The sequence below is a fragment of the Eriocheir sinensis genome, chromosome 4 (genome assembly GCF_024679095.1).
Source record: "Eriocheir sinensis breed Jianghai 21 chromosome 4, ASM2467909v1, whole genome shotgun sequence".
Classification (NCBI taxonomy): Eukaryota; Metazoa; Arthropoda; class Malacostraca; order Decapoda; family Varunidae; genus Eriocheir; species Eriocheir sinensis.
In genome coordinates this window covers 27,417,713-27,435,215 of record NC_066512.1, presented here as the reverse complement: position 1 = coordinate 27,435,215, position 17,503 = coordinate 27,417,713, and the positions used below count along the sequence as shown (strand labels likewise).

Here is a 17,503-nt window from a genome sequence, read left to right as displayed (position 1 = left end):
CTTTGTTTTTTGTTAGCGAGTATATACTTAAGCATCACTATATATGTGTGTCCCGTACTCTTGAGCATCTCGTCATCTCCGTTCGCCTGTTTGAAAACCCTCTCGTGCAGTTGCCGGGATTTCCCTGGACTGTTCTGTGATCCTAGTGTACCAGTTTTACCCGACTTCTGCACCTTGAAAGTGGAAGTCACCCCTTGAAGACCCGGCTAATCTCTGTAAAGGCAAAGGCGGGTGCACACGCTATACCTGCGCGTGGCTGCGGTGCTCATCTCCGAACACCCCCTTGAAGGCCCGGCTAATCTTCTCTGTAAAGGTAAAGGCGGGTGCTCACGCTATACCTGCGCGTGGCTGCGGTGCTCATCTCCGAACTGTGAGCCCTTTGAGGCAGTCGTGGGTAAGCACTCTTTGCCTCAGGACACAGGACACTGTCTACTACTACTACTACTACTACTACTACTACTACTACTACTACCATAATTTTTCCTTCCGTACTACCGCTACTTTCGTCAAACAGTCTATTCTTAGCAACAATAATATTAAGAACAACACCGACAAACCAATCTACGCACGCACACAGTGACGCTCATTTCGCCTCCTATACTTCAGAGTTGCGTCACACTCGCTTCCGTTCCCCGAGAGTGTGTGTGTGTGTGTGTGTGTGTGTGTGTGTGTGTGTGTGTTTCGTTCTTATCCTTAAACTGTTGCATCACTAACTTCCGATCCAGTCTGCGACCCTGCCTTGTGTGTGTGTGTGTGTGTGTGTGTGCGTGGCGTCATTGGGCTCCTTGTGACGTCAGGAGAGGCGGCGCGCGTTGAACTGCGGCGGCGGCGGTGGCGGCGGCGCGTCAAGCAGTCACCCCGCAGATCACGCTGAGATGACCTTCACCAATCAGACGGGTGGGGAAACGCGCTCCCCTCCCCGACTCTTCCCCTTCTTCCCCTCCCTCTTCTTTCTCTTCTTCCTCTTTGGTCCCCTTCCCCTTCTTCCCCTTCCCTCTTCTTTCTCTTCGTCCCCTTCCCTCTTCTTCCCCTTCGGTCCCCTTCCACTTCTTCCCCTGTCCCTTTCCTTTCTCTTTGTACCCTTCCATCTTCTTCCTCTTCGGTCTCCTTCCACTTCTACCCCTTCCCTCTTCCCCTGTCCCTTTCCTTTCCTCTTTCTCTCCCCCTTTCCTCCCCGTCCTCCTTCTCCTCTTCCTTCTTCAGCCTCTCTTCTGTCCCCTTCCCCCTCTTCCTTTGTTCCTTTCCTCTTCTTCCCCTTCCCCCTTCCCCTGTTTTTTTTATCATCCCTTCCCCTCTTCCCCTTCGTCCCCTGTCTCTTTTTCCTGCCCTCTTCCTTCCCCTACCTTCCTCCCCCTCCTTCTCCCCTTCCTTCTTCAGTCTCCCTTCTCCCGTTTCCCAACCTCCTCCCTCTTCTCCTGTCCTTTTCCCTTCCTCCCTTTCCCTGTCCCTTCCTCCCTTCTTCTCCTTCCCGGCATCCCCTTCTTCCCTTCCCCGTTTCCCCGTGCTCGCTTCCCCTTTCCTCTTTCCCTTCCCGTCGTCCTCCTCCTTCCCCCTTACCTGCCCACTTCTCTCCTCCCCTCCCCTCACCCCCGTCCTCTTCCTCCTCCTCCCATCTTCTGCCTATTTCCGCTCCCCCCTCCCCCCGCCCCTTCCTCATACCCTCTCCCCTTATCCTTTTCTCCTCCTCCCTCCCACATTCCTCCCCTTCCTCCTCCTCTTCCTTCTTCAGACCCTCTTCTTCTCGCCACTTCCGATCCCCCCTTTCCCCTTCCTTCCCTCTTCTTTCCCGCCCTCTTCCTCTTCCTATCTTCACCCCCATCTTCCTTTATTCTTCATTCCCTTCCCGCCCTCCTCCTCCGTCTCCACCCTTCCCCTGCCCTCCTCCTCCTCCACCTCCACCTCCACCTCCAGCCCTTCTTGCTATTTTCGTCCTTTTTTCCTTTTCGTAACTCTGATTGAGTGAGCGAGTGGTGGTGGTGGTGGTGGTGTTGCGCGAGGGTGGTGACACACGCACACACACACACACACACAGACACACGCGCGCACCGATTGTGTCCCAATGGCTGTGTAACACTTGTATAGACTGACGGTGACCTCTCGCCCGCCGCTGTCTGCTGGAGGTCGACTGGCTGACTGGTTGACTGTCTGGATGTCTGGTTTGTTGACTGACTGGCTTGATGGTTGGTTGACTGACTGGCTGACTGGCTTGATGGTTGGTTGACCGACTGACTGCATGACTAGCTGGCTGGCTGGTTGACTGACTGACTAACTGACTGGTTGAATTACTGAAAAAAAATGGTAGGCAGTTTGTATGAATGGTTAGATAAATAGATGGAGGAATGACTGGCTGACTGACTAGCTGACTGACTGGCTGGATATTTGACCGGTTGACTGACTGTTTTATTGGCTCACCGACTAACTGACTGACTGACTGAAAAAAATGGTTGGTAGACTGAAAGAATGGTTATTTGAATGGAGAAAGAAATGACTGATTGAGTGACTGACTGATTAACTGGTTGACTGACTGACCTATTAACTGACTGACTGACTGAAAGAATGGTTTGATAAATGGATGGAGAAAAAGAATGACTGACTGAATGACTGGCTAACTGGTTGTCTCTACGTCTATCAGAGTGGATGAATGGATGAATGGAAGATGCTTGAAGCGATGACGTTAGTGATTGGAAAGCAAAGGAAATAAAAGATGAAACAGAATAGAACAGGATAAAGGAGAGGAGACATAATGGGAGGGAAGATAGGGAGAGGAGGGTGAGATAGAAGGAAGGATTGAGGAGACAAGGACAGGTGGGAAGGATACCAAGAGGAGTTATGGGAGGGAGCGATAGGGAAGAGGAGGAGGAGGAGGAGGAGGAGGAGGTGGAAAGAGAAGGGATGACGTGAAGGATAGAATAGAATAAAGATGATAGAAGATAAAAGAAGAAAGGAAGGAAGGAATGCATAAACAGGATAGCAGAAACATGATATAAAACAAAAAGAAAGAAAGAAAGGAAGGAAGGAAGGATTTAACACGGGAAAACAGAATAGGGATGATTGAAGATAAAATGATAACAAAGAAAGAAGGAAGAAAGGAAAGAAGGGCTTAACAAGATACAACGAACATGATAAAAGTCAAAACAAAAACAAAAAACAAGAAAAAGGAAAGGTAGGAAGAATTACACCCTAATGAGAATATGAACGAACTATTCTCGAGTAAAAAATAAACCAAAAACAAAACAGAGGAAAAAGAGATAAAAAAAGTATGAATAAAATACGTTACAAGGAAAACAAAAGACAAATGAGAAAAAGCTGAATTTGGGAAACACGAAACGTAATATTGAGAGAGAGAGAGAGAGAGAGAGAGAGAGAGAGAGAGAGAGAGAGAGAGAGAGAGAGGGTGGGGGGGGGGGAGATTTACATAGATTTATATTGAAATTCAGACCACTCAGACTCTAAGGACTAGGTGGTCTGTCCTTAAACCCAAGTGATTTTATTTTAATTGAATGGCACCAGAACTTTACCTTTCTACTTTAGTAAATATTAAGTTGAAGGAAGTGTCGTTCGAGCTTGTTTTTAAGGGAGTCAATCGTGTTGCATTGGACCACTGACGGTGAGAGCGTATTCCACTCTCGTACCACAATGTTGGTGAAGAAAAATTTGGTGCAGTCTGAATTTACTCGTTTACATTTAAGTTTTGTCCCATTATTTCTTGTTCGCAAAGTGTCATCGAATGTAAACAATTATGATTTGTCCACATTCGTAAAGTCATTAAGTATTTTTAAACATTCGACCAGTTATCCTCGGAGGGTGAAGTGCACTCGTAGGGTTTGTTGCACAAGGAAGGGATCATTTTTGTTGCCCGACGTTGAACACCTAATTTACCAATGCCCTTTGCATGGTGGGGAGACCAAAACTGTACCGCATATTCAAAGTGGGGTCTGAGTAAATTATTGTAAAGCGGGAGTGTTACATCTCTATTTTATTAATAAAAAGTTTCTCTTAATGAAGCCCAACATTATGTTCGCTTTATTTTCTGCGTCGATGCATTGCTGTGAGGATTTGAGGTTTGACGCGGTTTCATCACCCAGAGGTCCTTGACGCATTCTATCAGACCAATCTATCAGACCAAGCTGAAATTTTATGCGAATCTTGGAGGCTTTGTCTATCTTCGTCAGTGAGAACCGAGTTACCAATCTTTGTGTCGTCTGCAAATTTACTAATGAGACTATTGACTCCAACGTCAACATCGTCGATGTAAATAATGGACAGCACTGCGCCAAGTACCGACCCCTGAGGGACGCCACTAGTGACAGGCGCCAACAAAGTCAGAGAGAGAGAGAGAGAGAGAGAGAGAGAGAGAGAGAGAGAGAGAGAGAGAGAGAACGGCATGGCTAACAGGAAACAACACACACACACACACACACACACACACACACACATTTTCCTCCTTCCCCCTATCCCTCCATCCTTTCACCTCCTTCCCTCTTCCACACTCCCATCCCCCCTTCCCCCCTACCCCCTTCCTACCTCCACACACACCCTCCCCCTTTCCCCCTTCCACCAATCACACGCCAAGTTCCGGAGGCTGAGTGACCAATCGGATCGTCGCTTCCTCTTGCATTATCAGGTGGGACGGGAAGTGAAGACACCTTGAAAGCATTCCTTAAGGGGGGGGGGGGGGTGTGACTATTAAGACTTTCGAAATGGTTGGTGATCCTTTAACCTTTTTATACAAGGAAAAAAAATGATGTATATGTATATTTTTCAAAGGAGTCGGTTGGTGTATTATAAGCCTTTCTTTGTTAGTTTGTGATGTTGTTTATTTATTTATTTATTTGTTGTTATTTTTAGTTTTACGTATATTAATTTTCATTTTCATATTATTTTTTATTTGCTTTATTTTTTTTGTGTGTTTGTATGTGTGTTGTTTTGTTTATGTTTTTAGTTATTTTTGAAGGTTGTTTTGAAATCGGCTGGGGAATCCAAATACGTCTTTTTTTGTATATAACTGTTTTGACCAGAAATAATAATAATAATAATAATAATAATAATAATAATAATAATAATAATAGAAGAATAGGATGAAGAAGGCTTGATTCATATAGTTATGCATTATTATATTTTACTCGTATATTTTCTGCTCGTTATTCGTTTTGTAATCTAAAAACTAGGAAAAGAAGGTAATGTTAATGATGACGCTACTCTTAATGATTGTGTGTGTGTGTGTGTGTGTGTGTGTGTGTGTGTGTGTGTGTATTCGTTTTGCGTTTTGTAATCTGAAAACTAGGAAAAGAGAGTTAATGATAGCGCTTCTGTAATGTGTGTGTGTGTGTGTGTGTGTGTGTGTCTGTGTGTGTGTGTGTGTGTGTGTGTGTGTGTGTGTGTGTGTGTGTGTGTGTGTGTGTGTGACTTTCGTAATGCCTAGAAACTGGAAAAACCTCTTATAACATTAAAATAAGAAAGGTAAAAAAAAAGAAAGATAATACGTGAAAGAAAAAAAAGATAACGACAAAGATACAGAAAAAGAGTAAATAAACAAACAAACAATCAAACAAACAAAAAACAAACCAAACAGCCAAAACAACTAAACCGAAGACAGGAGAGAGAGAGAGAGAGAGAGAGAGAGAGAGAGAGAGAGAGAGAGAGAGAGAGAAAACGAGAAAGAAACAAAGAAAAAAAACAGAAACAGAGAAAACAATCACAAACACAAACAAGCAATCAACCAAATAACCAAACAAAACAAGCAAACAACCAAACAAGTGCAAATAACCAAACCAAACAACCAAACAAGTGCAGCCTATGTATTTTCCGCCAGCCAGCAACCAATACGAGTACTTGTCCTAATCGTGTCTGTGACGTGACAGGGACAATACTGACGCGCGGACGGTGGGCGACGTAACGCGCGGAGGTCAAAGAGGAGACGAGGGCGACATGGCATTGAGAGCGACAGAGAGACGGGTTGCGACAGTGTGACGCGTGACAGAAGGCAGGAGGAGGAGAGGAGGAGGAGGAGGAGGAGGAGGTGGTGGTGAAGGAGAGTGTAAGGAGGAGGAGGAGGTAAAAATAGTATATAAAAGTAATAAGATGATGATGATGATGGAAAGAATTAGAAGGTAGTAGTGGTAGTAATAGTAGTAGTTATTGTTGTTATTGTTTATACTCCTCCTCCTCCTCCTCCTACTACTACTACTACTACTACTACTACTTTTTTTTACAGCAGAGGAGACAGTGCAAGGGCGTAAAAAAAAAAAAAAGAAAACAATAATGAAAAAAAAAGCCCTCTACTTACTGCTCCTGAATAGAACTACTACTACTACTACTACTACTATTACTACTACTACCACCATCACCACCCCTTCTCCTTTTCCTCCATCTCCTCCCCCCCTACCACTACTACTACTACTACTACTACTACTCCCAATGGCGTAAGAGGGAAGCCTGCTGCAGGACTGACGCAACTGTGACAAGCGATGATGCATTAACGAGTTTCCAACCGAAGCTCATTAAGAACGTTCGTCAGAAGCTTCGGTGTCATGGGTATTTTTGTATATTCTTCCGCTCGCTGCTGCTTCGTTGATAATAATAGTTGCTGTGTCGCGTCTTAATGAGTGCTGTTGCAACGTGCGGGGAAGGGGACTCACACACACCACGCAATTATGATGACTTGGGGTGTGTTTGTTATGTATTGTTGTTGTTGTTGTTGGTGGTGGTGGTGGTCCTGGTTGTGGTGGTGTTAGTGGTGGTGGTGGTGGTGGTTTTCTAGTTTTCCCTTCCTCTGACTCTTTATCGCTAATTTCCCCATTTTTAACGCAGTCCCTCTAAGACACATCAACAAACCTTTCATGTCGCTCCAAAATCAAAAACATCAACGTATTTCTCCTTCCATTCTTCTAGTTTTCCCTTCCTCTGACTCTTCTTTATCGCTATTTTCTCCATTTTTAACGCAGTCCCTCTAAGACACATCAACAAACCTTTCATGTCGCTCCAAAATCACAAACATCAACGTATTTCTCCTTCCATTCTTCTAGTTTTCCCTTCCTCTGACTCTTCTTTATCGCTATTTTCTCCATTTTTAACGCAGTCCCTCTAAGACACATCAACAAACCTCTCATGTCGCTCCAAAATCACAAACCATCGTATTCTCCTTCCATTCCAGATCCCAAAAACACCAACGAAATTCAGCATTCAAGAAACCACAACGACGAGATCAAACGGCGAAAGAAAACTCCACAGGTAACCCACAGCCTCTATAGGTACTCCTGCATAGGTACGAAGTAAAGACACCAATTTCCAAAGGTACAAAGTGGGCAAAGAAAAGACACGGTGCACGCAACACTCGGAGTAAAGTGAAAAACGGCGCGCTAACTCCCAAGACTTTCCTCTCACGTTGATGGAACACTCTTCGCCTACTTGTGTTGTGTTGTGTTGCTGTGAAGGGCACCGTGAGGAGTGTTGCGAGGGGCGCTGTGAGAGGTGCTTCGGGAGGGTCCTTGTGTTGCGCCGGCGTGAAGAAGAGGGCAGAAGTGAGGTCGGGGCGGAGGTCAAAGAGGGTCAAAGTGGCGAACGAGGTCGTGATTCGAAGTATGGGGGAAATTGCGATCACAGGGGACATGGGCGGCGTGGACCCTCCCCTGGGCGGCCCCGAGGTGCAGTGTGAGGTGTCCGTTCCGCCGCCCAACCTCACGGGGGACACGCAAACCACCGGGGCAGGGGACGAAGAGGGGTGCGAGAGTCCAATGTGCGTTGAGGAAGCAGGGACTGACTCCACCCTGCCGCCCCCTGCTACTTGCTCAGGGGGACCGATGCCAACCCTTCCACCCCCTTCCACTTCCTCAGGGGGGGTCATACTCGCTCTTCCACCCCCTGCCACTTCCTCAGGGGGGCCCATACTCGCCTTACCGCCCCCTGACACCACCCCAGGGGACTCCAAACACACCCTACCTTCTCCCCGTGCCAACTTGCCGACCACTGCCGATCTGCCGCCCCCTTCAACCACGGGGGTGCCGAAACTCACCCCTCCGTCCCCTGCCAGCACCTCAGGGAGACACGGAACCACCCTGTCACTCCCCGTGGACACCCTGGCACCCCCGCGGGACCTACGGAGGAGCTGCAGCGTCACCGCCAGCGCCTTCAAGCCCGTTCTGCAGCGGCCTGACGGAGGGAGCGGAGGAGGTGCGCTGCTCCCACCCCGACGCCGAGTCAAGTCCAGCTGTGATGCAATACCCCGACCCCCCACCAACCCCCACCACCTCTACCCATACCCCCACCACCCCCACCCGTACCTCCCGCACGCCCCACGTCTCCCAAGACACCGCACCGCCCCCCATGAACTTCACGCCCCTCAGGATCTGTCCATGAGGCGCCCCCCCAGCCCGCCCCCCCTGAAGGAGTACCCCATAGAGCTGCAGATTCACCTCCGCCATCAGAAGGGGGGCGCGGGAGGGTCAGTGGGGATAGGGGGGCGTATGGAGTGGGTGGAGATGAGGTGCAGGGAGAGAGGGGATGGAGAGAAAAGTGGTGGTGGTGGTGGTGGTGGAAGTGGAGGTGGAGGCGATGGAGCGGTGAAGAAGGAGGAAGAAGAGGACTATGTGGGTACTGCTCTCTCAGGTGAGTGTTATGTGCGTGTGTTTGTTTGTTTCTACGCAACACACACTCACACACACACACACACACACACACACACACTACACGTCACACACACACGTTACACACACACAGATGTTTCCTGTTGAATGCTATTACGTTTCTATGTGTGTCTGTATGTACGTAAGGCATATAGTCACACACACACACACACACACGCACGCACGCACGCATACATACACATATACATTCATACTAGAAATATTTCCTGTTGGATTGAAAGCCACGAAACGAACTGTTATTTTGTGATACATTTCTCTCTCTCTCTCTCTCTCTCTCTCTCTCTCTCGATCATTCTGCGTGTCTGAAAGAGAGAGAGAGAGAGAGAGAGAGAGAGAGAGAGAGAGAGAGAGAGAGAGAGACGCTTGGGTAGAAAAAGAGCGGAGCGGAGCGAGCAAGGGAGAGGAAGAGAGAGGGAGGGTGGGATGGAAGGGAGAGCGAGAGAGAGAGAGGGAGGGAGGGAGGGAGAGAGGGAAGAGCGTCAAGGAGTGATATGACGAAGCGAAAACTGTAGGTCACGTGTTAGGGAATGTGTGTCAGGGGAGGGAGGGAGGGAGGGGGAGAGAGGAAGGGAGGGAGGAGGGAGGGCAGCAAGGCAAGCGTAGGAGGACGGGAAGGTTAGAATAGGAGAGAGAGAGAGAGAGAGAGAGAGAGAGAGAGAGAGAGAGAGAGAGAGAGAGAGAGAGAGAGAGAGAGAGAGAGAGAAATGCAGCAAGGCAAGAGTAGAAGGAAGGGTTGGAGAACGGGAAGGTTAGAATAGGAGAGAGAGAGAGAGAGAGAGAGAGAGAGAGAGAGAGAGAGATTGCAACACGCACAGCCGAGTAAGGTGCCAGAGGAAAGAGAGAGAGAGAGAGAGAGAGAGAGAGAGAGAGAGAGAGAGAGAGAGAGAGAGAGAGAGAGAGAGAGAGAGAGTACGAAAAACGGCTGTCCTTGTCTATAATTATACTGAACGCACGCAGAGAGAGAGAGAGAGAGAGAGAGAGAGAGAGAGAGAGAGAGAGAGAGAATGTAGCGTTTGGCGTGACTTTGGGAGAACGAAAAGAAGGAAGAGACGAAAAGAGAGAGGGAAGGGACCGAAAGGAAGGGAGAAGAGAAAGTAAAGGGAAGAGATAAAAAAGGAAATAATCGACAAGTTGTGAAGGGAAGGGAAGGGAGAAAGGGAGGAGGAAGGGAAGGGAAGGGAAGGGAATGGGAGAGGAGGAGGAGGGGAAGATAATGGGTGGAGGAGGAGGAAGAGAAGGGAAGGGAATGGAAGAGGAGGAGGAGGAAGAGAAGGGAAGAGAATGGGAGGGAATGAAGAAGTTAAAGGTATGGGAGGAGGAGGAGGAGGAAGAGAAAGGAAGGGAATGGAAGAGGATGAGGAAGAGAAGGGAAGGGAATGGGATAGGAGGAGGAGGAAGGAAAGAGTAGAGAGCGCCGTATACTGTTGCTAAGTGCTGACAGACAAACAACACACACACACACGCACACACGCACACGGCCCTAACACATACATACACAAGCCTCATCAAGCGCCTCCTATAACCCTTCCTCGCGTGCCTAAGTTAACCAGTGCGGGGCGGTTAGGACAAGGCTTGGGAAGGGGGAGGGAGGTGCGGGCGTTCTGGGCTGAGCTTGTGACACAGTGGATACAAGATACAGAGTGCCAAAGAGTGTCTACATGTAGTAAGGTAGTCTCTCTCTCTCTCTCTCTGTCTGGTGGTGTTATTGATATGCCGGGAAAGGTTAAGGGAAGGGAAGAAATGTGTGTGTGTGTGTGTGTGTGTGTGTATAGGAACGCACTCTTATGATGTTCTTGGTGTGATAAATAAAGATTAGGAAAGGTAAGAGTACTGTGTGTGTGTGTGTGTGTGTTGCTATGGCGAGTGTTTGTTAAGTGCAATAGTGCGTGTGTGTGTGTGTTTAAGTACCACGTAGGAATAAAGGGTTGCTAGTGTAGTGTAGAGAAATGTCCGTAATGGTTAGTGTGTGTGTGTGTGTGTGTGTGTGTGTACAAAGGGGGCAGCTGGAGGGTCTTAAATCATCAGGGCTTGCGTAAGGGGTTGGGAAAGAGCTTCAGGTTGCCAGATGCGGTTAAAGAAGGTTGCCACGTGTCGCTCTGAATCTCTTTCAAATTTGGATCAAACTCAATGACCCTGGTGGTAGTGTACCATGACCTAATAAAAAACATCATTTGAAAATGACTATATAAAACGTTTCGGCTCTCAAGCACACATTTGACAAGGCTTCCCTAGTTGTGGACATTTCCAGGGATAACTCAATGACCCTGGTGGTAGTTTGACTCTTATTTTGTACCATGAACCTTATAAGACACCCATTAGAACATGACTATATCGATCGTTTCGGCTCTCAAGCATACATATTTAACAAGTCTTTCCCATGGATAATTCAATGACCCTGGTGGTAGTTTGACTCATCTTTTGTACCATGAACCTAATAAAACATCCATTTGAACGTGACTATATAAAACGTTTCGGCTCTCAAGCACACACATTTGACAAGTCTTTCCTAGTTGTGGACATTTCCAGGGATAATTCAATGACCCTGGTGGTAGTTTGACTCATCTTTTGTACCATGAACCTAATAAAACATCCATTAAAACATGACTATATAAAACGTTTCGGCTCTCAAGCACATACATATTTGACAAGACGTTCGTAGGAATTTGGGGCATTTCTAGGGATAATTCAACGACCCTGGTGGTAGTTTGACTCTTATTTTGTACCATGAACCTAATAAAACACCCATTAAAACATGACTATATAAAACGTTTCGGCTCTCAAGCACATACATATTTGACAAGACATTCGTAGGAGTTTGGGGCATTTCTAGGGGTATAGTTTTATGACCCTGGTGGTGATAGCGTGAGCCTTCTTCCGTACCATGAACCAAATATTACACCCATTATATAAAGCCCAATTGATCTCCTTTTCGGCCCTTGGAAATAGTTGACATGAGGGAGAAAGAACAGAAATAAAGGAATGTACATAGATGGATAAAGAGAGAGATAGAAAGATAAAGAGAGACTTAACCTATTAGATACGGATTTCCTACAAGAAGACATCACCAAGCTACAGGAGTGGAACAAAAAGTGGCTGCTACAATTTAGTGAAGAAAATGTGAGGTCATGCATCTTGGGAGGGGAAATTCAGCATACCAATACCACATGGGAAACACTCCACTACCCACCACAGAGGCAGAGAAAGACCTGGGAGCATGTGTTACCAGGCTACCAGTGAAGGTGAAATCCGTGCCAATCCCAGCGGACGGGTTAAGGGAACGCATACCTTTAACAGAACCCAAGGATGAAGGATCAAGGACTATAAACGATCAAAGGAATCCAAATGAAAACATAAATGATTGAAACTTAAAAGACATATAAATTAATCAACCACCTCATAACGATAAAAGTTCTAAATTCTGAGTATGATGGGACTGGATCGTAAAGCAGAAGGATTAAGGAAGACTATAAAGAATCAAAGTCCGGGGAAAGTATTAAAGGATTTGGAAATAAGTAGTTACTGAAGGCTTTACTAATGGGTTCTGATTTCGTATTTCTTTATGGAGGCGAAGATTGTAAGGGATCCAACACCATTTACAGAAGTCTGTGACCACGACGATAGACTACCGGAATACTCATAAAAAGAGAGGTGATGGATTAAATTGATAAGGAGAGTTATATTGATACCAAAAAAACAGGAAAAACAAGAGTATTACCACTATAGTTACATAAAGCATTGAAACACGACGACGATAAGCATCCAGAATGATGACCAGAATACTCATAAAAAAAGAGGTGATGGATTAAATTGATAAGGAGAGTAATATTGATACCAAAAAAACAGGAAAAACAAGAGTATTCCCACTATAGTTACATAAAGCATTGAAACACGACGACGATAAGCTACCAGAATGATGACCAGAATACTCATAAAAAGAGAGGTGCATGGATGAAATTGATGAGGAGAGTTATATTGATACCAAAAAAACAGGAAAAACAAGAGTATTACCACTATAGTTACATAAAGCATTGAAACACGACGACGATAAACTACCAGAAGGGTTAAGGAGGAATATAAACAATCAAATGAATCCCAGTGAAAATACTAGTGGGTTTGGAAATACGTAGAGGCCATGAAGGCTTTACTAATGGGTTCTGACTCTTTGCATTTCTTACAAGGGGTGAAGAAAGTACAGGATGCAGCACCATTTACAGAAGTATTTAAACACCCATTAGAACCCGACTGATCTCCATGGCGGCCTTTGAAGAGAGTTAATAACCGTCCACCGCGATTGGCACGGATTTCGCCTTCACTGGTAGCTTGGTAACGCATACTCCCAGGTCTTTTTCTGCCTCTGTGGTGGGTAGTGGAGTGTTTCCCATATGGTATTGGTGTGCTAGATATCCCCTCCCAAGGTGCAGGATGTTACATTTGTAGCAGCCACTTTTTGTTCCATTCCTGTAGCTTGGTGAGGTCTGCTTGTAGGTAATCCGCAGTGAAGGAGTTAATGCGAGGCGTAGCAGCGTGTGACAGCATCAACCTCTAGCATCACTTCGCGCCATTCGAGGAAAAACGGAGCAAAATGTGAATTCGGTCTAGATTCCCGAGTAAATATTTGCCGGTGTGCCAAAAGTGTTTTAAAAATGGCACTGATGGGGGTGACACTGTGCCATGAGGTCTGCTGAAGGAGAGAGAGAGAGAGAGAGAGAGAGAGAGAGAGAGAGAGAGAGAGAGAGAGAGAGAGAGAGAGAGAGAGAGAGAGAGAAAGTCGAAAGAAATGAAGTATGAGAAAGTGGATAAACAGAAAGAAAGAAATATAGATAGATAGAGAGATAAATAGGTAGATAGATAAAGAGATAGAAAGATAGAGAAAAGTGGAAATGAATGAAGTTTGATAAAATGGAGAGAGAAGGAAAGATAGAAATAAAAATAGATAGAGAGATAGATAGAGGTAGAGATAGATAGATAAATAGATAGAGAGATAGATAGTGGAAAGAAATAAAGAATGATAAATATATTGTAAAAGAAGAAGAAGAAGAAGAAGAAGAAACGAGAAAATGAAGAGATGCAGACAGATACATAAGTCGAGAGAGAGAGAGAGAGAGAGAGAGAGAGAGAGAGGAGCAGGGTACGTGAGCTTGGTGGGCAGGCGTGGTGTCAGGAGGACCTCGGTGCCAAGCCTGTACAGTGCCAGATTCTTCTAAGGTATGCAGGAAGAGATTCAGATTCCTCTTGATGCCGAGTTTCAAGAGGAGGCAGAGAGGACAAAGAGGGGGAGGAGGAGGAGGAGGAGGAGAAAGTAATACAAGGTGTGGGGTGGAAGAAGACGAAGTGTTTGTGCGTGTGTGTGTGTGTGTGTTAGAGAGAGAGAGAGAGTGAGAGAGTTCTGCTTCTCTGTTTTAGTATAGCACAGAAAGTATTACTAAAAAGAGAAACTAACAAGAAGAAATGTATATATAATGAGAATTAATTTAATGAAAGGGAAGAATAGTGTGTGTGTGTGTGTGTGTGTGTGTGTGTGTGTGTGTGTGTGTGTGTGTTCTCAAAGTGAATATAAACGATTAAAACACGAAGAATCTATGGAATCAGAAAGAAACACACCCGCCCTTTATTATACCAGTTCTAAATTCTGAATATAAGAAATTGGAACCTAAAGAAGAAGGTTTAAAGACGAATATAGACAATCATAAAATAAATCCCAGCAAATATAGATGACTGAACCACCAGGGCCATTAAACTACCCCTGAAAATGCCCGAAACGCCTATGAAAGCCTTGTAAAATATGTGTAATTGGGCGCCGATAGGTTTGAGAATACGGGTCAGACACACTTAGTTAATAAAATCTAACACCCACCACTGGCTCAAGGGCTTATGTGACGGAGATAAGCACCGAGGGCAGGCGTAGGTGTAGCGTATGGCCCCTACAGAGAACCAGTGCGATCCAGCGTGATGGAGGAAAGCGGCGATAAGAATGTGTGACCCAGATAAGGAATAAAAATCGGAGACGTAAGAGAGGTATTGATAAACAGGGAAGTGATGGACAGACAGACGGACAGAGGCACGAAGGACAACCTTGATCTACTGACGGTTGAGGATGGTGAGGAGGATGAAGATGATGATGGTGAAAAAATAGTGATCGTTTCGTAATGCTGAGAAGATATACGAGAAGGAGGTGAAGGAAAACATGTGACTTCTAATAGTCGTGATAATAATGGTAATAATAATAATAATAATAATAATAAGAAGAAGAAGAAGAAGAAGAAGAAGAAGATGAATCAGTCAGTCAAAACAGATGAAAAAATAAAAAATAAAAAAATATCGTAACTTGAAATTGAAAAGAAAGGAAAATATGGAGGATAAAAAAAAGGTAGAGAAGGAATGCATAAAAATGGGGAAAAAAAATTAATCGTATTATTATTATTAGTAGTAGTGGTAGTAGTAATAGTAGTAGTAGTAATAGTAGTAGTAGTAGTAGTAGTAGTAGTAGTAGCAATAGCAGTAGTACTAGTAATATTAGTAGTAGTAGTAGAAGTAGTAATAGTAATAATAACGTCAACAACAACAACAAAATAAACAAAATAACTACAATGAAAGAAAAAAAAGGCGAAAAAAAAAAAATAACACAAACCAAATCCAATTACAAAACACCAACAACAACAGCACCATAAAAATACCGACGTACCAACCACCACCACCACCACCACCACCACTACCACTATTAGGTAAGGGTCGGTGGCGGTGGTGGGGGCCTGGCGGTGATGTGATGTGATGTTTGGGGCTGTAGGGTAACACCAGATAAAGCCCCGGAGATAAGGGAACCCAGATAACACGGTGACTGATAGCGGGGCCCACGTGTCTTCGATAAGGGGGAACAGACGGGCAGGAAGGCAGGTAGACAGGTAGGTAGGTATATGGGGAGAGAGATTGATAGGTGGTAGTAGTGGGGGTAGATAGTGATGAAGGAAGGTAGATGGTAGTAGAGATTGTGAGGTAGGTTGGTAGGAAGGAGGTTAGGTTAAGTTAGGTTAGGGCTAGGGTAGTTTTAAGTTAGGTTTAGGTTAGGTTAGGTTAGGCTAGATTAGGTTAGGTTAGGTTAGGTAGATTGGTAGGTAGAAATGTAGGTAGATAGACGAATAGGCAGGGAAATACGTAGCTTTGCAGTTAGGATGAAGGTAGATAGGGAGACGGGTAGGTATATCACACACACACACACACACTCCCCGCCTCCCGCTCCGGTTAGGTTGGGTTAGGTAGTTAGGTAGATTGGTAGATAGAAATGTAGGTAGATAGATAGACGGATAGGCAGGGAAACAGGTAGGCTGACAGGTAGTGATGTAGGTAGACAGGGACACGATTAGACAGAATGCAAAAATCGTGAACTGGAAATCAGAAAAGGTTGAAGATACTCTATTGACGTTTAAGAACAAAAACAAATGACAGACGAACAACCACAGCAACAGACTAATGATGATAATGATGATAATGATGAAAAAAATAATTGCTGTAGGTTTTAATAATGTGCAAATAGTAAGAAGTCTAACACGATAAATATAAACCTGAATCGATGAATTAAAAAAGGAAAATGAGGAAAGGAAAAATTGAGGTAAGTTGTTAGTGAATGATACAGTGATTGATAGAAATACACAGGTGGTGGTGGTGGTGGTGGTGGTGGTGGTGGTGGTGATGGTGATGTAAGTGTCAGGCGAGGTGTACACGTGTCTGTCTCTCATATGATGTGTGTGTGTGTGTGTGTGTGTGTGTGTGTGTGTGTGTCATAATCTTGTTTTTCTAGTGCTATTTATTTGTTTATGTATGATTTCGTCTTTGTTTACTTAATCACATTTTCTTATCTTTCTTTCTTTCCTTCTTTCATTTTAAAACAACACATGAACGTTCAGTGATGATAAAAAAAAACATATAATTGGTGATGACAGAAAGAGGTGGTGATGGTGGTGGTGGTGGTGATGATGGAGGTAAAGATGAGAGCTAGAAACTACAGCGCGCTTCCTACGTGAGACACCACCACCATCACCACCACCGCCGGTAGTGTGGTGAACGACAGCCTTGGCATAAATTCAGCACCCACCACCACCAACACAAACACTACCACCGCTTCCACGTGTGTGTGAGTGCGTGTGTATGTGTGTGTGTGTGTGTGTGTGTGTGTGTCCTAGCGGTGAAGGACGAAGGCACAGAGAGAGAGAGAGAGAGAGAGAGAGAGAGAGAGAGAGAGAGAGAGAGAGAGAGAGAGAGAGAGAGAGAGAGTGATGGACTTTTTGAGGGCAACAGAGAGAGAGAGAGGGGGGTGGGAGATGGGGATTAAGTGTGGGTGGAGATGGGGAAGAGGGGGATGTTGGGGGTTAGGTGGGGGGTTGGGTGGTAATGATATAGATGGGAAGGGTGTGTGTGTGTGTGTGATGGGTGGGAAGGTGGTTATGGTGGGGAGGTTGTGGGGGGGGGGCGAATGGGGAGGAAGAGGTTGTGTGTGTATTGTGGTGGTGATGGTGGTGGTTCCGTGTGTGTGTGTGTGTGTGTGTGTGTGTGTCTAGGTAAGAGTGATAACGCGTAGCCGAGGAGGAAAGTAAAGAGGAGGAGGAAAAGAACAAAAATAATAATAAGAAGGAGGAGAACAAGAGGAATAAGAAATAAGAGGAGGAAAGAGAGAAGTTAGAAGAATTAGGAGAAGAAAGAGAAGAATAAAAAAAAAAGAGGATGAAGTAGAGAAGAATAATAAGAAGAAAAAGGATAATGAGAAGGAAGTAGAAGAAAGGTAGATAATTAGTTACAAAAGCGTGAAAAAATATATAACATGAAAAATCGACCTCGAAAAACAACAACAACAACAACTACTACTACTACTA

At 45.1% G+C, this 17,503-nt stretch overlaps 1 protein-coding gene across 1 annotated transcript in view; it reads left to right on the top strand.

The window, feature by feature from the left end:
• Window positions 1–7,139: 7,139 nt before the first annotated feature.
• The window catches only part of LOC126981555 (nuclear factor interleukin-3-regulated protein-like), an 88,434-nt gene continuing 78,070 nt past the window's right edge, over window positions 7,140–17,503 (top strand). The window contains exon 1 of the mRNA XM_050832906.1: window positions 7,140–8,604. Within this exon, the coding sequence (XP_050688863.1) occupies window positions 7,581–8,604 (1,024 nt within the window). The 5' untranslated portion in view covers window positions 7,140–7,580. The remainder of the gene's footprint in view (window positions 8,605–17,503) is intronic.